Source organism: Caloenas nicobarica, chromosome 3 (assembly GCF_036013445.1).
Source record: "Caloenas nicobarica isolate bCalNic1 chromosome 3, bCalNic1.hap1, whole genome shotgun sequence".
Lineage (NCBI taxonomy): Eukaryota > Metazoa > Chordata > Aves > Columbiformes > Columbidae > Caloenas > Caloenas nicobarica.
In genome coordinates, this window is record NC_088247.1 from 20,603,273 (window position 1) to 20,627,073 (window position 23,801).

Below are 23,801 nucleotides of genomic sequence, written 5' to 3' on the forward strand. Positions count from 1 at the left end.
GAGCACGCAGAGAACTTTAATTCTAAAATAGCTAACACAGAATCAATGATGGAATAAGGGATGAATGAAAATAAAACTTCAGTATCTCAAGGAAGATAAGCAATTTTCAGATTTATTCCTTATGTCTCAATGAATCAGCCTATTGAAGCATAAGTTCATCGCTCCTTGACAGACATGCCAATAAAACAATAAATAAATAAATAGTACTACAATAAACATCTGAAGGTATCAAAATCTGGCAAAACCACTTGATAACTACTGGCTAAAAGCAGTTCAAATTCTGAAAATCTAAAGCAATCTGTATTGAATGGATTCTCTTTTTTTAATGGATATTGCTTATTTTGTAATTCCTTTCTGAGACAGTACTCATAAATAAAAACAATTAAATGTTTCTAAGTACTTTCCTGGGTGGGTGAACAAAATTCCAATTAGATTAACATTTGTGTGAAATACAACAAGTGTGAAAGAAACTATTTTACTATAAAAATATATGAATAAGATCTAGTAAGAAAAAAATATTATGTAGCACCAAGTTTTTAATTTTATACAGCTGGACCCTCATTCCTGTCTTTTATAGCTAATGGAAATGAATGGTTTATTATCTTGAAATGGGATTTATTTGATTCAAACTTATATTTGAACTAATCACAGAATCACAAAACAGCCCAGGTTGGGAAGGAGATCAAACTATCATCTGGCCCAATATTAAGTGGGAAAGGGAGCCTCGATGAGATTATCGAGCATCCTTTCCAATCAAATCTTGAGAAGCTCCAGTGATGAAAAACCAGCACGTCATCTACGTTCTGCTCATGGTGGATACAAACAGGCATTTCATCACAGGGCAGCGCTCACCTCGGGGACTCACTCAAATCCTTCTGAATCTTATTTCCCTCTTCCACTAAGTATGGAGAGAGAAGCACCCAGCCTGTAACACAAAATACCAGACAAGGGAGTATTCTCAGGAGTACCCTTTAGTAGGGATTTCTCTGGGTTGCCCTCAAATGCTGTTGCAGAGAACACTGTGGACAAGAGGGCTGTTCACAGAGGTTAAGTCGAAAGACAACCCAGACAACCTGTCCTGCCATCTGTACAGGAGATCACCTTCTACTGTATTGCCACTGAATCCTACTGCCAGTCTTCACAGCTCTCCCGTATGCTCGAGCAAGTCCAGAGGAGGCCGCGGAGATGATCAAGGGGCTGAAGCACCTCCCCTATGAGGACAGGCTGACGTTATTTAGCCTAGAGAAGGCTCCAGGGACACCTTATAGCAGCTTTCCAGTAGTTAAAGGGAGCCTACAAGAAATCTGTAGAAGGACTTTTTACAAAGGCATGGAGCAATAGGACAAGGGGTAATGGCTTTAAACTGAAAGAGGGTAGATTTAGATTAGATGTAAGGAAGAAATTCTTCCCCATGAGGGTGCTGAGGCACTGGAACAGGCTGCCAGAGAAGCTGTGGATGCTCCGTCCCTGGAAGTGTTCAAGGCCAGGTTGGATGAGGCTTTGAGCAACCTGGTCTAGTGGAAGGTGTCCTTGCCCATGGCAGGGGGGTTGGAACCAGATGATCTCTAAGATCCCTTCCAACCCAAACCATTCTGTGATTCTATAATCCCTGCCAACCTAAAAAATTCTGTTGAACCAGAAAACAGTCACCTCGTGTTTCATTTTGTTTTACGGTCACTATGAATATCTTGAAAACCAAAGTCCCAGCCAAGTGGATACCAAGAGGTTTCCTTTCATTGCGAATTTCAACCAAATTACCCTTCCCCTCTGCTTCCCCCTCTCTCTCCTCTCAGGAGAACTGACTGTTCCTTTTGTGTTGTATAGAATGATAACCTAATTAGCCACCATGGAAACAAAACTAATTTTCTTTTCGGATGAGCAATACAGAAACTATCTTAATCTCCAAATTAACATTTTCTGTATTCACAGTCTCTCCACACCAATACACTATTTCTAAAAATAAACTTGTTTTTCAAGGAAAATAAATTATTTTCAATTTTCCGCAGTCTATTGTATTACCTACTGTAAAAGCAGGATTTTCCTCAGTCTTGATTTTGTTATTTATGTTTCTATCCATATCCTTAGCCAGAACTAAAGTGTGATAGTAGCAGCTTGAAGAACTCTGAAGAAAAGCAATTTCTAGTAATCAGGAATGAAAAACAGGAAAGCCAGTTTGTTGTGAAATTGTTGCCGACAGACCAACTAGTTTTTTGACTTGCAGAGAAGTAATCATTTTAACATTGCTGGAAGTTCAACGGTCAAGAAACAAAACTAAAATTTGGTGCAATCAGGACCAGCTACCTACATAAGCATCTCCAGAGAGCCAGTTGTGAAGATGGCTGGTAGCAGACACAACAAATCCACAATTCCCAATTCTTGTAGCCTTCTCACTCATGTATTTACCCCAGTGGATCTTAAGTCTTTAACACCTGTGAGCCAAACTGACAATTACATGTAATCTTCCATTTACTAAAATACAGGTTGAGTTTGCACCTATTCACTGCACCTCCTCACATGCTTTAAGGGTGAACCAGCAGATATTCTAAAATGGTAGAAATTAAGAATAAAAGGGGAAAAATTCTAAACGGCAAGGAATCCAGACATGTCATTGTGAAACAAAACAAAATAAAAAACCCAAAGAAAATTCTTGAAAACATGGTTAGAGTTACAATTGAAAAAAAAAAATCAAACCACTAAAAGACAAACATGAAAAAAACCAACACCCCAACACCAAAAAGCTCAAGCAGTGTGTATTTGCTTCAGTCCTTTAATTGCTTATCACTATGGCTGGCACTAGTGATGTAATTCAGTACTTCTGCCTTTGCCACCAGCATCCCCTTTAGTTGTATGTAGTGGGTTGACCCCAGCCCGCAGCAAAGCACCCAGACGGCCACCCAACGCCTCCAACCAGCAGGACAGGGGAGAGAACAGGAGGAAGAAAAGCAACAAAACCTTTGAGATAAAGATAGTTAAATAAGTGAATTGAAGCCAAGAGAGAGGTAAAACAAACAAACCAAAACAAAACTCCAATCAAAAAACTCACAACCAAGTGATTCAACAGCAATCACTCACCACCTCCTACAGGCAGGCTGATACCCAGGCAGCCTCCGAGCAACGGCTCCTTCCCCCAGAAAACTCTCCCCACAATTTTTACTGCTGAGCATGGTGTTATATGGTCCCTCGCTACGGGAAAGACTTGGAGGTGCTGGAAAGAGTTCAGAGAAGGGCAGCGAAGCTGGTGAGGGGTCTGAAGAACAAGTTTTATGGGGAGTGGCTGAGGGAGCTGCGGCTGTTTAGCCTGGAGGAAAGGAGGCTGAGGGGAGACCTTATCACTGTCTATGACTATCTGAAAGGAGGTTGTAGCATGGAGGGGGTTGGCCGCTTCTTCCAAGTAGCAAGTGATAGGACAAGAGGAAATGGCTTCAAGTTGCACGAGATAAGGTTCAGATTGGACATTAGGAATAATTTTTTCATGGAAAGGGTTGTGAAACACTGGAACAGGATGCTCAGGGAAGTGGTTGAGTCATCATCCCTGAAGGTGTTTAAAAGACGTATAGATGAGGTTCTTAGGGACATGGTTTAGTGCTTGAGTTATGTTATGATTGGCCTCAATCTTAAAGGTCTCTTCCAACCAAAATGATTCTATGATGCTATACGGCATGGAAAATCAGTTTGGTCAGTTCAGGTCAGCTGTCCTGGCTGTGTCCCTTTCTAACTTCTTGCCCATTCCCAGCCTACTCATTGAGAGGGGGAAGGCTGGGAAAAAGAGAAAGCCTTGATGGTGTGCAAGCACTGCTCAGCAACAACGAAAACACTGGTGTGTTATTAACATTGATTTAGTCACAATCCAAAATACAGCACCATGCTATGAAGAAAATTAGCTCCATCCCAACCAAATCCAATACATAGTCCCTTGGATCACATAGTACAATTTGTAATATGATCAAAGCTGATGTTTTACGTGGTCTCTGAAGTCTAAATAGTACTTAGGAGTGGGATTTTCTATTCTGCATACCTTAAAAACCTTGTATATGAAAGAAGCCCTTTTTTCAAGCAAACGCTGCAGTTCTGGATCTATGCCATACCAGAAGTTTAAACACATCCACTTCTACCAAGCAAAAAGACAGAGGGATCCATGGACCCTCAAGAATGTAAGCTGAAGGCTTTGTTTTCTAAAATTAAATGGATCTCTCAGACTTATTTCTAAATTCAACATATGTTTCACTTCAGATGTTTATGTGCCACGTTTGTATGCAAGTACACACACTCTGGGCCTCAGTAATCCAACAAAAATGAGATGAGAAATATTAACCTCCTGGCAGGTAGCAGACAAGTGCATCACCATTGACATGTTCTATCTACAAATAGCAGCTACTAACAAACAACTGATTCCTATAACCTGAAAGCTTAGAGACGTTAAATTAACTCTTCTTTACAAAGCATGTCTTTTCAATTGCCAACCCACCGTACTCAAATAAGAAGAGTTTTATTTTGGATGAGAAATCTCAACCATGATTTCATAAGAAAGCAATGACATTATTTTGATGAAAATAAGAAATAAAACATCTTCCATTCTCTCAGGAACTTTGGCAATAGCCTACCTCATCTCAAATCTCATAGAATCAGTCCCTTCCTCTACCATCTAAACCCATTCGGATTATGATAGCGGGCTGTGGTACTAGAAAAGTCTCTTTGCAGATGTGTCTCCTGGTCCATTGAGATCTCTCCTCCTTCTGGAGCTTCCTTCAGCCATATGGCCTATGGTTGTTCCGGGAAGTTTTGTTCAATGCTTCTATTGAATTCCCATGTACAGTGCAAAGAGCAGCATTATGTATTTCTCTGGCATTTCTCATCAGTGCACCATAGCTGTGTTTCATCGACAGCTCTGGAGCACTTCTTGGTACTGAAAACAATCCTTAAGGGATGTAACTTACCACTGTGTGGGGAATAACTTTCAGGAAGTTTAGAGTTTTGTACGTGCAACAACAATACAAGCAGCAGGAGGGCAGTTCACTGATACACCACAGACCTGACTCTGTGCTTTGCTGAGACTGTCTGTAATTATTCTAGAGATTCAGGCTGACGCTATTAATCAACACCAAGAAAAGGACTGCAAGATCATGCAGCTGCACTTTATCTTGATATAGAGAGATCACCTCCAAGTAATAAAAGCAAGTTTAGTTCCTTTGCCCATGTAATTTCTGCCTTGCTGATAAGACTGTCAAAGCCCATGTCATTTATGGTTGCTACAGATGCTGTTCTGAGATACAGTTGTCAGAGGATCGACTGTTAACTGCCAATAAACAGGCAACAGGGGGTAACAATTTTTATCTATACTGCCTTGCACTGCAGATCAGAAAACCACTGCACGTGGAGTGAATGTGAACTGGCTTTTATTCATATACAGTCAATCTGATAAACGAAATAAACCAGTTAAAAACTAACCACTATTCCATAAATTATTTTGCTTCAGGCTAGACCAAACATTGTGGTAACTGTATTTCAAAACTGTATGAAATAACTGGAAGAGTAAAAGAGAAAAAAATATGCATATTATTGACTGCTGCTTTTCTTTAAGTCAGTGAGAGTGGCAAGTGCCCGCTACATTTTCAAATGAAATCCAATAAAATTTTTGTAATTATAAGGCTATGTAAGAACCCTTAGAAAAAGCCTCAAAGCTGCTAAACCTCAGGCCATCCATTGCCAAATCAACACCCATCAGTATAGCAGAGGCAGTGGCCTATCAAGGCTATATGGTATAGAATTGTTGGAACGTGACGTATAGAAGGATTGGGCTGATGTATCAGTGGTTCAGGTGAGAGGAGGCAGCACAGCGAACAGATGCAATGAAACATGTTAGTGCCAGGAGTCATTTGGATACACCCACTCAAGAGCTGGTGATTTGTTTCAGTGGCTTCCAAAATTGACGGGTTCCAAGCCACCTCCCATCAATGCATTAGTCTGAGTGTTGCTGTGGCAGCGATTCTCCAACTGGAGTAGAGGATGAAGTGGAAATCAAAATGCGAGAAATGCTGCCAGAATATTGGTCTAAGATATTCATCTTAGGCCCACTGGAGAACATCTGATGGTAAAAATATTTTGGAAATTCAACCAGCAATTTCTGGCTTACCTTTTTTCTAAACTCTGATAGGTAATATAGAGTAACTATTGATAAGTGCGTTTTCTATTTGATGTTTGGCTGCAATCATCTGAGCACTGAAAATGCTACAGAAGCAGTAGTTCCCTATTTTTTTTTTCCAAGAGACATTCTTGCCAGATTGGCTCTATAAAGCAATGTAAAAAAAAAAAAAATCCTTTTAAACAAATAAAAAACTCACTGGAAGACCTTGGTCCGTTTCTTGAACATTACCATTAAAATCACAGAATCACAGAATCACAGAATGTTAGGGATTGGAAGGGACCTCGAAAGATCATCTAGTCCAATCCCCCTGCCAGAGCAGGAACACCTAGGTGAGGTTACACAGGAAGGCGTCCAGGCGGGTTTTGAATGTCTCCAGAGAAGGAGAATCCACAACCTCCCTGGGCAGCCTGTTCCAGTGTTCCGTCGCCCTCACTGAGAAGAAGTTTCTTCTCAAATTTAAGTGGAACCTCTTGTGTTCCAGCTTGAACCCATGACCCCTTGTCTTACTGTTGGTTGTCACCGAGAAGAGCCTGGCTCCATCCTCGTGACACCCACCCTTTATATATTTATAAACATTGATGAGGTCACCCCTCAGTCTCCTCTTCTCCAAGCTAAAGAGACCCAGCTCCCTCAGCCTTTCCTCATAAGGGAGATGCTCCACTCCCTTAATCATCTTTGTGGCCCTGCGCTGGACTCTCTCCAGCCGTTCCCTGTCCTTCTTGAACTGAGGGGCCCAGAACTGGACACAATATTCCAGATGAGGTCTCACCAGGGCAGAGTAGAGGGGAAGGAGAACCAGGACCCCCAGGTCCCTTTCCCCTACACTGCTCTCTAATAGGTCATTCCCCAACCTGTACTGGAACCTGGGGTTGTTCCTGCCCAGATGCAAGACTCTACATTTTCCCTTGTTATGTTTCATTAAATTTTTCCCTGTCCAACTCTCCAGCCTGTCCAGATCTCGCTGGATGGCAGCACAGCCCTCTGGTGTGTCAGCCACTCCTCCCAGCTTGGTGTCATCAGCAAACTTGCTGATAGTAAACTCAATTCCCTCATCCAAGTCATTGATGAATATATTGAACAGTATTGGTCCCAGAACTGACCCTTGAGGCACTCCACTAGATACAGGCCTCCAACCAGACTCTGCCCCATTGATCACGACTCTCTGGCTTCTCTCCTTCAGCCAGTTTGCAGTCCACCTCACTACCCGATCATCCAGTCCACACTTCCTCAGTTTTGCCGTGAGGATGCTGTGGGAGACGGTGTCAAATGCTTTGCTGAAGTCAAGGTAGACCACATCCACTGCTCTGCCATCGTCAATCCACCTTGTTACGTCTTCATAAAAGGCTATGAGGTTGGTCAAACATGACTTCCCCTTGGTGAAGCCATGTTGACTGTCCCTGATGACCCTCTTATCCTTGATATGTCTTAAGATGGCACCAAGGATAAGGTGTTCCATCACTTTTCCAGGGATGGAGGTGAGGCTGACCGGTCTATAGTTACCCGGGTCCTCCTTCTTGCCCTTTTTGAAGACTGGAGTGACATTTGCTTTCCTCCAGTCCTCAGGCACCTCTCCCGTTTCCCAAGACTTGGCAAAGATGATGGAGAGTGGTCCAGCAATGACTTCAGCCAGCTCCGTCAGCACCCGCGGGTGCATCCCATCTGGACGCATGGATTTATGGATGTCCAGATTGCTTAACTGGTCCCTAACCCAGTCCTCATCAACTGAGGCAAACTCCTCCATTGCCCTGCCTTCCTCTGGGGCCTCAGGGGTACGGGGCTCCTCAGGACAGCCTCCGGCAGAGTAGACAGAGACAAAGAAGGCATTCAGTAATTCTGCCTTCTCTGTATCTTCTGTCACCAGGGCACCCACCCCGTTCATCAGTGGGCCTACATTGCCTCTGGTGTTAGTTTTATCTGCCATGTATTTGAAGAAGCTCTTCCTGTTGTCCTTGACCCCTCTCGCCAGGTTTAACTCTAAGGAGGCCTTAGCTTTCCTAGTTGCCTCCCTACATCCTCTGACAACAGCCTTATATTCTTCCCAAGTGGCCAGCCCCTCCTTCCATGATTTGTAAACCCTCCTCTTCCACTTGAGTTTGCCCAGCAGTTCCCTGTTTAACCACGCAGGTCTCCTGGCTCCCCTCCTTGACTTCCTGCGCATCGGGATGCACTGATCTTGAGCTTGGTAGAAGCAGTCCCTGAATGTTAACCAACTATCTTGGGCCCCTTTACCTTCAAGCAGCCTTGCCCACGGGATTTCCTCCAGCAATTGTTTGAAAAGGCCAAAGTCGGCCCTGCTGAATTCCAGGGTTGCAATTCTGCTCGGTATTCTGCTCCCGCCACACGAGATCCTGAACTCCACCATCTCATGGTCACTGCAGCCAAGGCAGCCCCCCACCTTTACTGCTTCGACCAGACCCTCCTTGTTAGCGAGGATGAGATCCAGCAGCGCACCTCTCCTAGTCGGCTCCTCCACCATTTGCATCAGAAAGTTATCGTCAATGCACTGGAGGAACCTCCTGGACTGAGGCTGGCTGGCTGAGTAGTCCTTCCAGCAAACATCAGGGTAGTTAAAATCCCCCATAACAACCAGAGCCTGTGACTGTGAGGCCACGCTCAGCTGCCCGTAGAAGGCCTCATCAACATCCTCACCCTGATCTGGTGGCCTGTAATAGACACCCACAACAGTGTCACCCCTGCCAGCCTGCCCCTTAATTCTCACCCACAGACTCTCAACTCGCTCCTCAACCGCACCTGGACAGTACTCTATACATTGTAGTTGCTCTCTCACGTAAAGAGCAACTCCACCACCACGCTTGGCTGGCCTGTCTTTCCTGAAAAGGACATAGCCATCCATGACCACATTCCAGTCATGTGAGCTGTCCCACCATGTCTCTGTGATCGCCACCAGATCATAATCTCCTGACCGAACGCAGGTTTCTAACTCCTCCTGCTTATTCCCCATGCTGCGCGCATTGGTGTACAGGCACTTCAGGGAGCGAGTCGAGTACACCGATTTCACCCTAGGGGCCTGAGGGGCCTCCCGGTCTTTATGGATTCCAGCATGCTGCCCCACTGATGCAAGCCCAGCTACAACCCCATCCCCCTTCGAATCTAGTTTAAAGCCCTGCAAATGAGCCCTGCTAATTCCTGTCCCAGCATCTTTTTACCCCTGTGGGATAAACCTTTCCCACGTATCACTGACCGGACTGGTGTCTTATAAAACCAGCCGTTATCAAAGAACCCAAAGCCCTGCCTGTAGCACCAGTCCCGAAGCCAATCATTTACGGACTCAATTTTTCTATTCCGTCCCACATCATCATCCGAAAATGGAAGGAGGGAAGAGAAGATAACTTGAGCCCCAGACTCTTTCACCATTTGTCCCAAGGCCTTGAAGTCTCTCTTCATTCCCCTCAGACTACGGGATGCCGCTTCCTCCCCATCTGTCTGGAAGATCAGTAGGGGGTAATAGTCCGTTGGGCGCACCAGTTTGGGGAGCGCCCTGGAGATATCCCTGATCCGAGCTCCAGGTAGGCTACAAACTTCCCGATGCTGAGGGTCAGCTCTGCATATCGGGCCCTCCGTCCCTCTCAGAAGGGAATTGCCTACCACAATTACCCTTCTTTCTTTTTTATTGGAGGCAGTCTTGAGGCGTGGAGTTGATCGCCTCTTCCTGTGTATGCATGCAAATGAATGCATCATTGAGAGTCAGCATATCATGCTAGAACTAGTCACCACAATTCCATACTTCAATATCAAAATTCCTCTAAACTAAACATCACCAGATTCAAAAGCTACGCAGAAACTGCAACTGCATTCCACAGTGTACTGCACTGTCATGGGCAGGGGACCATTTAATTGTGTCACTGCAATCCACACACACTGGTTTTCCTATAAAAAACAAGACAGAGAGATGTGTGCCTTCATCTCTACCCAGTCTGAAGTTGAGACTTCGTATGTTTTCTGTATTCTTCTCTTTCTTGCATGGGAGTATGGTCTTATTAGGTACAAGATCTCTTTATTATGGCTATTTATTATTTGTAGCCTTATAATCTCTGGGAGTAGAAGCCAGGAACAGGGATGTGCCCAATATGTGCACTCAGGCTTGAAGACCGGAAGCGCATCTTAGTCCTACAGATACCTTCAAAAAGAGCCGATGTTTAAGCACATTTCTTGCTTCCTAATAAAGAAACTTCCACAAAATCTGACAAATGGCATCTTAAAATGACTTACAGAATAAGATGAAATTTTAAAACATGTAACACCCCTGCTTTTGCGAATCCTCCTGGCATTTAGAAACAGTCTAAGTATAGCATTGTATGCTGCTGTTACTATCTATACTTCTGTAACACTCCAGAATTCTTAACATGAAATGGAAGCACTGTGCAGAACACCACAGCCCACAACAGTAATGTATATGGTACATAAATTCAAACAGAGCACAACTGAAATTGTTACATCATTTCACCAAATAAAATAACCGTGTCCCTTTATACATTTCCCATCAGGAATTCTCATGTTCTCATACAAGTGTACATTGAAAAATAGGTAGCAAAACATTAATTAGATTTTCTATTTTTCAGTGCATGCAGGGGTAAGACCGACAAAAACTGAGTCCCTTTCAATTGCACTGAAGGCAATGGGAATCAAAGTTTTCAAATACCTGAGCAGGATCATGACACTTGCCCCATATATTCTAATTTTTAAGTGCTGTTTTAACAGTACGTTAAATAAGATTCTTTACTAAACAAATTCAATCCCTGTTCCTGCAATGCTAAGAAGGTGAGAATTTTATTACTACTTAAACGTACTACCACAACAAGTGAACCCTTTAGGAGCACCAGCAATCCCAGTTGGTCAGGTACTATATACCAAAGGCTTAACCCACAAAGACTGTATGTGTGTACACACATACATATGTTATATATATGTATGTTATACACATACTTTTATTTATATAAAAGACTATTCAATTTATCTGCAATCCCTGAAAGAATCATTGTGACCACCCAAAGGACATTTTGATACCTACAGTAGCATCATAAAAAAAGATAACGTGTGTCTTTCATATTTTCACCATTCATTACTAAATAGTAATGGCCTTTTATTATTTTTTTTTCCTTTCCATTCTATTGAATTTTTACTGAAAGCAGCTCAGGGTACAGTTTACAGGGAAAAAAAAGAAAAAATTATGTGTTCATCGATAAAAAGGATATAGTACCTATTTTGGGAAGAGCAGTTGCACTCCGCTGAACAGAATAGAGACAACCTACCTGGATTTTGTATATTCTACCTTATTTTGTGCTTTGAAATACTTATTTTATCTAAGGGATGTAAAAAAACTATAATAAACAATGATGGGGACTTAACTTTGGAATAGCATATTTGTGCCACAAGCGTATGTATCTTACTACAAAGGGTCACAGTAAGAGTGCACAAACTGTAACAAATACTAACAGGCAAAATTAAGGTTTTAATAATCACAGATATGACAAACCTGACTATAGCACTGTATCTTTATAGTAAAAAATAATAAACTTATATGGAGCAAGAGTAGAGACAGAACAGTGTGGACACAGGATATTCTGTACACTATTAAAAAAATTGAAGTGGAATAACTTACCACTTCTTCATGGGTAGCACTTTCTACATTTATACCATTAACCTAAAACCAGATACGATAGGGAGAAAATTATTTGCAATGTGTAAGTTAGTTAATGAAATAAACATAAAGGCAAGTATTAAACAAATGTTTGTGGAAAAAGTGAATGTTTACTGACCTGTATTATTGCATCGCCTATAAATAACATTCCGGTTTGGTCAGCTGTGGGATTAGAGAAGGAGTACATTTTAATTGAAAGTAGTACTGAAAAATAATGCTATATTTTCTTCCAGCAGTTGGTTTAGCATTCTGTTTGTAACCTTCATTTGAAACTGATTTGGTTGCGAAAATACAAATAGCATAGCAATCAGTATTCATCCTACAAAGGTAATAGATTCCTAGCAATTTTAAAGAAATTAAGAGAGTTATTTTCCATGCACAAAGAACTTATTTAATATGGAATATAAATGTCATTTCTCACTAATGAAGGATTTCATTAAATTATGTGGAAAGCATGATTCACACTTTTCATTATTCTTCCACAAAAGGGAAATAGGAATTTTTGAAACTACTTAGCAATTCTTTTCCCCCTGAAAAAAATTTACAGGGGCTGCTATAATTAAAGAGGTTGTGCCTAGAATTTAATACAACTCTTTAACATGAAGTTTGAGTTAGCTTTGCTCCTGAGAATAACAAAATACATTATTCGACTCTGTAATTTGCATATTTCCTGCCTTACAGGGTTAATGGGAATAATGTAATAAAACTGCAATCAATTCTGCACAAATAATGACATTTTTGATGTGTTTTCTCTAACTTTTTAATTTTTTATTGTTTAGTGAAATTTGAGAATGTTTATCTCTTGGAATGTATTACTTAATCGAAAGAAAGGCTCTGATCCTGCAAAGACTGATATGATTAAACAATGAGTATTAGTCTTATATATGATCTTATAGGGTCACAGCTTGAGGTTTTGAACAGTGCAATAAATGTTAACAAAGACAATATTTTGAGAGATGGAAATAGAGGTAAAAAAAGAAAGAAAAGACTGCATAGAGTATTCTCATCATTTCTGCAATATAGCTGTTGCCCCTACAAATGTACCTTTGGTATAAAATAGCTTCTTTTTTATAATAAATTTATCTTTCTAATGGATTTTTCATCAGTCTTGGCAGATAAAAGATAACAGTTCAGTAGTCATACTTTTATCAGTACTTAGGAAAGATTTCACTATTTATTTTAAATACCACACTACAAGTTACATTGAAGGTCTTCAGCCCACTTCATATCCTGCTTTGTATTTAAAAATATGCACACAATTTCTAATAACTGTTATAGAAAAGAGACATCTATGTACAGAAATATAACTGAATTAAAATAGTTCAAAAACATCACGAAGCAATGCAAAGTAGCCTATATTGAGTACGTACATTGCTAGAGGTGCTGAATGTTAGCTCGAGCGTCTCGATACTAAAGTTCTGTTCAAGATGTAAGTAATACAGATACCAATAGTGAAAAAAATGTGAATAACTTTTAATGCAATGGTTATGTTAGGACCATTGGGCTGCTTTAGGAAAGTGAGAGCACACTTGAACTGGAGGTGGAAGGAAGAGGGTGTTTGAAATTTCAGCTGTGGGACAGTATAAAAGGATAAAGTCAAAGGGTGCTTGTGTGGCCCACTGTGTGTGATCGACTCGGAACCAAGTGGAAAAATCTTCAGTATGTCTGTATTGGCAAATGATGAGGCAGAAGAGAGAGAGATCAGGAATCAAAGCAGTTGGTGCTGATCTTCCGTATGCCCACACTCTCTGGGTTTCAGGGATTTTAATTCAGATCAGTTACACTGGTCTCCCAGTCTGAATGCTGCCAGGTGATGTGAAGCTGCCCAAGGAAAGCTAGTGCCTAAAACTTTCAGTTTTGTGGGCCCCTAAGCAGCCCATCCTAAGGCACAGCAGCTCCACACAGCGATGCGCTCCTGCTGCCAGTAACAGCTGCAACAGGCCACAATATGCAGAAGCAAACCTTGCACAAGAATAACGCAACGGTCCCTGCAACTTGGATCAATGCAGAGCCTGGACATCAATTGAAGGAGGTGTAACACAGGGAAAGCGAGGTCTCAACCTGCTGCGGGAGGACACCCCTACTAAGCCAGTCCTGGGATATCACTCTGTCCGTGTGGGGGTTGCAGTAGGACTCACGGTCCAGCTCACTGCAGCAAGGCAGATGTGTTTATTTATACTTCAGCAAGTACCAGTCCAGAGGCCACAGATGGAATGAGGATGACAAACGCGAGCAGCAGGCAACGTTGCCTTCCTGAGGCCCCATCTTGCTGGCTCTTCTGGGAAGCCAAAGCAGCTGCTGCCATTGGGAAGATTAGTTGGAAAGAGGAATATTGAAAAAGCAGCATAACGAAAGAAAGAGGGGTGGAGATGTGAGACGAGTTTGGAAAGAATTCCTGCAAGAGGTGAAAACAGCAAGATACACGACTGGTAAGAAAGGAAAGCATATTGAGCCAGAAAACGTTTGGGTGAAAGATGAGATCCTGATGGAAGAGCATGACACAAAGATTTGCAGGCACATAGGTATCACCATTCTCCTGGATGTTCAGCTATCCATGACCCACTGCACAATGACACAATAGCACAGTTGTGTGATCTTGCCTAAGTCTTCCAAGAAAACTCCTTCGCTCTAACAAAAGCTACAATAAAACATGTGGACTAATATCCATGCAAAATAGGAAAGGTAAAGTTCCAGAAACAGGTGAAATTGTTGAGATACAGCTAGTTTGCAGCTCAAGGCTTGAAGGGGAAAAGTACTGACATGAAAAGGTATAAAATCTCAAGGAAGAAAATCAGGTAACTGGAAGATGGGAACTCAGCAGTACCAAAACCAAATCCCTTTCAGGGAGCAACTGAGGCTGAACCTTTCCCACCTGCCTGTTTACTGCCAGGCCAGCAAAGACTCCTTGGTCATCCCACAGGAGTGATGAGAACTGCAGCACCCCCCACTGTGTGCGTTAGCCAATAAATTGTATAGTTTAAGAGCACAAAGCAGCTATATCCTGCTTGCAGAGTCTCTATACACAATCAAAGCTGTCTGGATAAATAAATGAGAGAAGGAGCATTATGTAGTTGACGCCAAATGCTCTATGAACTGAAACGAAGCACAGAAAATTGGGATAATGAGGACATTTGCTCGAAAAATGCATTACGCTTCAAAGTAACCCAATGATGTAGACACCTCCACAGCTGCTGGCAGCACGGCCAGTAACGGTCCTCTGGCAAACTATGCTTGCAAGTCTGTAACGAAACACGTTGGTTTTAGCTGTTTGTCTACAATTTAAAACCAATAATGATTTCTAACAAAAATATTTTCCAGAAATGAAATTGTAGAGGACATGTCATTACAATGCAGAAATTACAATATAGTTGACAAGTATATTAGAAATAAAGTGAATGGAAAAACTCATTGGAAAGAGGCAAAAAGGCACTCTTGTTTCTCTAAGGCATATTTAAAATTTGAAGACATCTACTCACGTTTTAATTAAGTCATATGTTCTCTACATGACAAAAATGTTAACTTTAAAAGTGTTCTGAGCTGTGTGGGACTTTTTCTCCCACTGCTAACATCCTCATATACAAAGGTGTCTATGAAAGGCTGCTCTGCAATTATCAGTCACTGTGTGTAAAATGAATCAGTACTAAAAACTAAACACTTGAGAAGGAGCTTTGGGATCCCAATGAGCATAGAACCTTATTCAGAGAAACAGTAAATAGAACCAGTATCCCTCTTGAAGTTTTACTTTCATTACTTTAGTAGCCATGTACCAGGTTGCAAAAGAAAACGAAGTGTGTGCTACCACAATTAGTGCTACATCACCTTTACCCTACATCTTCATTATGTTTAAAAAGGTTTAATATTGATTAAATGCTGTGAACTGATTAAATTCACAAGTGATGATGAAGTAGGAGGAAAGCATCAGGGAAACCCAAAGGCGACTATGTTGAAGAAATTACATGAAAGTAACCATGAAAAAAATTCACGAGAGTTTTCCTTACAGTTTGGCACATACCAACACGTGCATGCAACAGATACCATGAATTGTCCAGGACAACATAAATGCTAGCAACTGTAAATTTCTTCCAATTTTGTTCCCTAAAAGAAGCGCTAAAAACCCTAGTCCTTTTCTGTTCTATCCACTGCAGCAGGCAGGGTCCTGCAGACAACATAAGGCTGTTTTTCTTGTAACACTGGAATGGTTGATAAAGTCATCGGCAGGGATTCAAACTGGAAAGCTGACGTGTGCAATAGGTGGGAATAGAGACCAAATGGGTACATTGGTCAAAAGAAAACCACTTTGGCCACTGCTGTTAGAAGCACTAATATGGGAAAATTTTGGGAAAACACAATTTACAGGAAGAAATTGGCACTCCTGTGTTCAAAAGTGAAAATTATTATTTTGTTCCATATAAAAAATGTGCAGTTATTAGGATGGGAAAATCAGGGGGAGCATACAAAAAAATTAAATCCTTTAAAGAACTGAAAACAATTAATTAAATATGATTCCTTGCTGCTCTGTGGTGAGAATAAAGCTGGCAGCAAAAATCTGGACTTCATACTTTAACTAGAATTTTACTTTCTGTTTCCCTTCTCTTCCCCACTGGCATGCAATTCGAAATAGTTCTATAGCTCTTATTTATTTATTTACTGCCCCAAGATCACTGCAGTATTAAGAAGCTATGCAGACAGAAGCTAAATGAAGAGGCAACTACAGATGAATCTGTAAAATTAAGAGATATTACCTGACATAATATTGCCAAGAATAATAGGAAAAATCTGCACCTAAACACTGTAAGTTCTGATCTTACACTACTATAAAAATCAATCCGTGTATTTAATCTTTTACCATATCATGACATGTAGCTGCATCAGATTCCAAAAAAACTAGACAGGATTAGGTTGGCTGAACACTTGGATAAGAAACCCATAAAATAACTGCTACTGCAAAAAGTGATGTTTCCTGAGTCAGTAAGTTTTGCTCAAGACATGAATTAATTGTTAAACTTGTGCCACAAGTGTAAGCACAAGTGTACTTCCAGAAGACACTCTGCTATTTGAAATGCAACTGGAATAAGTTATGAGGAATTTGAGATGATTAATCACTTTTTACAGTGATAGAAATATTTGTCTCAATAGTTTAGCCACATTCCATGCTAGCTTGTTTTCATTATTTCTTAGAAACTACTGTTACATTAATTGATATTATTTACTGGAAACAGCTTTTGCTTTGAGAAGGAGAAAGGCACTTAACTCATAACTACTGCACATGTTCCCAGAAAAGACTGATTTACAAAGTCTACTGTAGACTCCTTTGCATTTTGGGTATACAAGAGTAGTGCCGTTATTATAGATCTTGAGAAGGATCTGGGGGTCCTGGTGGATAACTTGCTAGCCATGAGTGCCAATGTGCTCTCATAAACATCATCTTGGGCTGCAAAAAGAGAAGTGCTGTCAGCAGGTAGAGGAAGGTGATCCTTGCTCTTTACTTGGCACTGGTGAGACACACCTGGAGTGCTGTGTCCAGTTCTGGGCTCCCCAGTACATGAAAGATGCAGTCTTACTGGAGCAGGTCTAGTGAAGAGTCACAGACATGAAGGGACTGGGGCACCTTTCATGTGAGGAGAGGCTGAGAGAGCTGGGACTGTTCGGCCTGGAGGAGGGAAGGGTCAGGAGGATCTTCTCAATGTGTATAAAGACCTGACAGGAGGGGATGAAGAAGAGGGAACCAGACTCTTCTCAAACAAGAAACAAAGGGCACTAGCTGAAACACATGAAATTCCGTCTGAACATAAAAAAAGGACTTCTTTACTGTGAGGGTGACCAAGACCTGGCACAGGTTGTGCAGAGAGGTTGTGGAGCTTCCATCCTTGGAGATATTCAAAAGGCATCTGAACCCAGTCCTGGGCAACTGGCTCTGGGTGGCCCTGCTTGAGCAGAGGCATTGGGTTAGATGATCTCCAGAGGTCTCTCCCAACCTCAACAATTCTGTGAGTTGCAAAGGTGCATACAGGAATATATTTAATATGCTTCTATATTTTAGCGTATTTGTTCAAAATACCACTAATTTGAAATAACATTAACCTACTAAGGAAGTGTTTATTATAAATACAGATATTCTGAATGAAAACAAGATTTAGTTTTACAGTTTAATTATCAGATGTTGACTCTTCACATAAGAATTATCCTTCATGCTCTATGCAACCCATCTGAATTTCTGGATCTTTTTGCTGAGAGATACCTGGGCTTTGATTTTCTAATTCCCATTGCTACAGGAGCAACAGTGATACAGGAACTGTATTCCTAGAAAAGAATAAGCATCATGAGAAGCAAAGAATCACAGTTTGGGAGCAGATAGATTTTCTTAGAAGTGTTGAGTAAAACTTTCCAGAGAAAATAAGAAGAATCATCTCCCAAAATTACACATGGATAACAGAATCCTACCTGGAAAAAAGTAACCAAGTCAGGTTCCACTGCAAAAAAAACCTGAAGTGATGGACATTTCCAACCCTAGATTTACTTCCTATTTTTAGTGTAATATCTACAATTGTGCTGTAATGCAACATGATTTTCTCTTTCATTATTGTATTTTTTCTTCTCTTCCACTTTACCTGTCTGTATCTGTTTATCTTTGTGATTTCCCCTCTCTATTAATTTGCAGTGTGAGTGTCCTTTAATGGGCCGTTCTCTCACCCCATTCTCCACTCTATTATCGAATGATCAACAAGTATGTAATTATTTCTGGAATTATGACCATCTTAGAAGATTTTTTTTAAACAGAATTAGCTTAAACTAGATTTTACAGTTAGTAATAAAGCACATTGAAAACACAAGACATGAATTGCTAAAAGTTTTACCTTTTTTATTTTTTCAAATAAAATGTTTTAATTCTAAAGAAATCATAAGATATTGAACAGGAAAAATGTTACAGAGCTGAATCTGTTTTGAGGATGGATGTTCGATATTGGCTTCACTCTTTCACCTTCTCCTTTTGGATGACCTCAGCAAAAAATACGTTTTCAGAACCTACTGCTCACTAGAATCTTCTGTATACCAAAACTGAGAAGACAAGAATCTGGAGAAGTCCCAGCTGTGACACTATTTCTAATTAAATGTGCTTTGAACAACAGTATGAGGAAGAAAAAAAAAAAGAGCTTAATTTTATTTCTACCCATTTAACTCTTAGCAATAACTAAAGCAATAAATTATTAAAAGGCTTTTGGATGGTTTTCTGATTGCAAGCACGTTTGTTACATGAGCTGCACTGACAGATTTTCGCATGATCTGTAAAAAGTACCTGCATACAATGTGATTAAATAGACTTCAGACCTGCTGTAGGAAACGAGGAGAAAAAAAAATAAATAAATTATATATATTAAATACCATCCAGCTTCAAATATCTTATGTTCAATGAGGCCTCTGTTATGTTGAAAGTTGGCCTTTTGCTCAGTCTTTATTTTCATTAGCATAAGCCATAACACAATTTTTTTATCTACTCTCCCTTCCTTATAAATGCAAATATCCCCATTTGGTCTTAACTCATCCTTAATCTTGACCTCGCTGGCTCAGTGTTATGAATCTCCAAGGCTGACGAAGAAAAAGGGAGTACAGCTGTAGGGATGAAGAACACCAGCTACAAATGCAACCATGCTGTGCAGCTGAACTGTCATCTCACGTCATGCCCACCAGCTTGTTCAGACTAGGCTGGGTTACCTTACTGGCACCGCTCTTGCGCACGACCGCAGTAAGCACAGAGAAAAATACCTATGTGGAAGTATCACATGTGCTTCCATACTAAAGCATCTTCGCTTGGCATGTAAGTGTAAGTGAAACTGTTAAAAGCCCTCATCAAACTGACACCACGTCCTCCAAACAGATGGTCCTGAATGCAGGCGGCCAGGATGTGATATTTGGACACAGTCTGTGTTTGCTGAGCACAGTTTTGAGCCAAGAATGTTTTAGTGGATGAGTGTCCTGAGCTTGTTCCAATCCTGCCAGGGTATTCGGCATCCCCAGTCAGAAATGGAGTAAACGCATAAACCAGAAGATTCCTCAATACAGCAGAATGTGAGTCATAAGTCACCTTTTATCACAGAAGGTGGGAAAATGCTTTCACATCAAGGTTTTAACCAATTTTGGCTCTCAAGAGAGGACTTTTTCTGAAACTGGAAAAATGCAAATTATTCCTATTCTATCAGGCTTTATTTAGTTTTAACTAACTATTTTCATCACGCCTCAGTGAGCTAAACCCACTGTTCTGCTTCACCATTGCTGCTTGTCTGACTCTACATGTTATATGAGATATGGGCAGAGCTCACAGCAGTAGCCAGATTATTACAGCAGGTCTCACCAAAATGGGAAGTTGCATCAAGGTAAAAAAATATGATTGACCACTTGATAATTCTGCAACACAAACCAGAAATTCGATTGTGTGCTGCTTATACAACTAAAATATCCCATACTATATGCAGTAAGTCACTTGTATGTATGATGAGGTCAAAGTCCATTCGTTTTCAGTCTCCACACTTCAGATTCCACAAGTTCATAAAGACTCTTTAGTAATTCAAAAATGGGAATATCACATAACAGAGCGAAAGATGTAAATACATGAAAGTAGGAGGATACTTTAAAGTATATTCAATGGAACTGACAAAATATCTTAAGGATTAAGCCGGATCTTATGGATAAGCCTGAATGATCTGATTTCTTTCGAAGTTCAGGATATTCAGTTACACATCTCTGAGACCACGACTCTATATTTATTTGACTGTAAACATACCAGTCTTTACTATAAATAAATTGCTAATAGTAATTATAAAACATATATAAAAATAATACACACCTAGAGGCTATAAGCAAATCATCACCTATTGTACATTGATTTACCATATCTTAAACCAATTTCAAAAGGAAAATACAGGAAAAGCAATACTGTATTAAGTTACATTAAAAAATATGGAGAAAGCATGAACCAGTCTTAAAAATCTAACTGAGAAGCTTTGACATCAATAATATCTTTTCACAGTATGGGAGATTATTAGTAACACTGTTAATATGCTGAGTCAACTGGAGGATGTGATATATGGACAGGAGAAAAAAATCCTTGCTTGGGAAGTGAAATAATTACCTATGGGCTTAAAATTACTCTGTAGCTAATTGTATCACTTTACTCTTGAATTTGTAAATGTGGTTGCATTTACTTGTTCTCATCCTGTCTGGCACAGGATTTTTTTCCTTCTGAAATTCACTTTAGCAAAAGCTTTGGTCATATGAAGAAAATGTAACCTTTGTTAGAATCAAAGACAGAATCCACAGAAAAATGCAAAAGGCCTGAACTTGGTGATGAGTCATTGACATTAGCAAAACTTGCTCTTAGTTAATACACTTGAGGACACATGCTCAGGAAAAACTTAGGACGTTTTTTACTGTGATTTGTAATACATCGGACTTCAAGCCTACAGCGCTGAATGACCACTTAACCTTGTATTTCAGAAATGTAAAGCCGTGCTCTTGAATTGAGTTTCTGTGTATGTTTCAGCAAACTTGTTCTGCAAAGTCTTATTGAATAGAGTGATCTAGAATAACATAATTGGAAAGTTACAAACACAGTGATCACAGCTGGGAGGTCTCTAAGCCAGCCAAAAGCGTAAGAATAGCATTTATTACTATTGTTGCTACAGAAGTGCTTGTGTTGAATAACAAAATCAAATACAACTGAAATGTTCACCTTATCTCAACAACTGAAGTGCAAATACCTTTAGCTGCTGCTTAAGTCAACACCAACAAAATAACTTCTCCTATATTTGAAAAATTTAAAAGAGTACAAAGATAGCTGAGTAATTACATTATTTAGGATAGCACAAAGTTCATACAGATATAAAAAAAGAAGGAACTGCTTTATTCTATTATACTTCTAGTTTTGCAGCTATTAAGTAGAACTGTATCCAAACAAAGTAAGGATGGAAACATGATTTTGCAGTGTTGTTGTATAACTCGCATTAGATTTCACAAATACTACAAGTTATCAGACATTTTAGGAAATCAACAATTCAGTCAGTAAGGAGAATTTTACTAACCTAAGTTCAGATATTTTACTCAAGGACCCAAAATAGTAAAATCCCTCATAGTAAAATTCCTCTTTAATCAGGTAACTGATATATTTTCAAATGCTACTGCATGATACAACTTTTTTTTTTTTTAATTCAGTATATTTGCTTGAAGCAGCAACTAATCTCACTGTTTAACTCAATGCCACCTTTGAAGCTAGCCTATCACTTCCATCATTACTAGAACCTTGTACAATGAAAGTCCAGTGGTGATTTATTCACGTTATGAACATACAGATGTTCAGTTCAAAATTTAGTTTGAGAAAAATCTGTATGAGTCACATGTCTCCCTTATGCTTAACATTTCTTCTCATTATATCCAAAACAAACGTTTTTCCAGATATCCTTTTACATATATTATTTATATATTTGTGCATTCATATATATACAAATACTGAGAGAAAGTATGCAGTTATTTTTAGAACACTGTTGTTATTTTCCCTTCAACAATATTACCAGATTGTTTCCGCTAATGTTAAAGCACTAGACTCTTAAAACAGGAATATTCTCTTAAGGTCATCTGTGAGTTAAATTTGGACATATTCTCTTCATTACTATTAATTACCAATTAAATATGATACTATTGAAGTAACGCTCCAAATAGCCTTTGTTATCATCTTTTTCCTACACTGAATAACAGCAACACTTTGAGATTTTCGAGATCATATCAAAAGAAAAAGATTTACAGTATAAGAAGGTTCTGGACTTCCAATATTTTTCTCAAAATCTTTTGATGTTTTTTAGAAATATTCATTTTCTGGAAGAAACGAACAAAAAACTCCACACTGTTTTCTGTTGTATAGACATTCCGAACCAGAATGAGAGTGCAGGAAGCAACGTGGCACAAAAAAAGCATTTATATTACATAACTCTGATCTTTAGCATCTGCAGCACTAAATGAATCACAAAAATCACTCAGGCTGGAAAGGACCTCAGGAGTTCACCTGATCACAATCGCTGAAAGCAGGGCTGAGATTTCCTTCTTCAGACCAGTGGTGCCACTGACACCTCGTACTTCAGACCTTGTCAGGTGTGACAGTGTCCTCATGGCATCCACTGATTCCGTCAGGAATGCGCAGACGGCCTCACTGTGACACAGCACAACCTCTGGTTAAAACCACTGCTCGCTTGGGAGGCTCCTTGGACAAATGGCTACAAGAACTTAAAACAAGTATCTTCTGAAGAGAGATTTTCAGATTTGAGGTTTAATCTACAGATAAATGCAGTTCATGAAAAACTACCTACGATGTACAAAACTCTGCATATAAGTATTTCATATACAAACTCACTACTAAACTTGATTAAAAGTACTATGTCCTAAGAGGGCAGGAGATAGCTTACCTTGTTGGCAATTAATTTCCTGAGTTACTTTTCTTAGACCTGAATGCTTATTTTAATTTTATTATTACTATTATGTATTTTCTTAGCATGGTTTATTATACTTTAAATTCAAGGAGCCTATTATTGTTCCATATACAATAACACAATTGACATAAAAACACCTCTTCCTCACTGCAGAAATAATATCATAAAGAAGTCCCATCATACTGAAATATATACAAGTACTGTACACAGGAAACTTGAAGCAGTCTTTCCGATAGGATACTGGTATAGCTAATCCATTCAATATTCACTAGGTATCAGTTGAAAATGGGTTATCAAGCTTGGGTATTACATTTCAAGTAAAATAAGGACCCACTGAAGAAAATGCAGAGGAAAAAAACAAGTACAGTCTGCAATTTATTACAGTAAAGCATGAGGCTGAACGTGGTGTCAAGCAAATGTGCTTCATCTCCACTGCAGCAAAGCAGGGAGAGAGGCTGATGAGTGCAAAAGATCATGCCAGTGGCTTTCAGTCCTCCAAGGAGCGGTACATGCACAGTGGGTCACAGTGCAG

At 39.9% G+C, this 23,801-nt stretch overlaps 1 protein-coding gene across 1 annotated transcript in view; it reads right to left on the minus strand.

Annotated features, from left to right (window-relative positions):
- Positions 1-23,801, minus strand: part of SNTG2 (syntrophin gamma 2) — a 262,809-nt gene that overhangs the window by 115,996 nt on the left and 123,012 nt on the right. The window contains exons 5-6 of the mRNA XM_065632065.1: positions 11,920-11,963; positions 11,763-11,804 (exon numbers count right to left, since the gene is read on the minus strand). Of these exons, the coding sequence (XP_065488137.1) occupies positions 11,763-11,804; positions 11,920-11,963 (86 nt within the window). The remainder of the gene's footprint in view (positions 1-11,762; positions 11,805-11,919; positions 11,964-23,801) is intronic.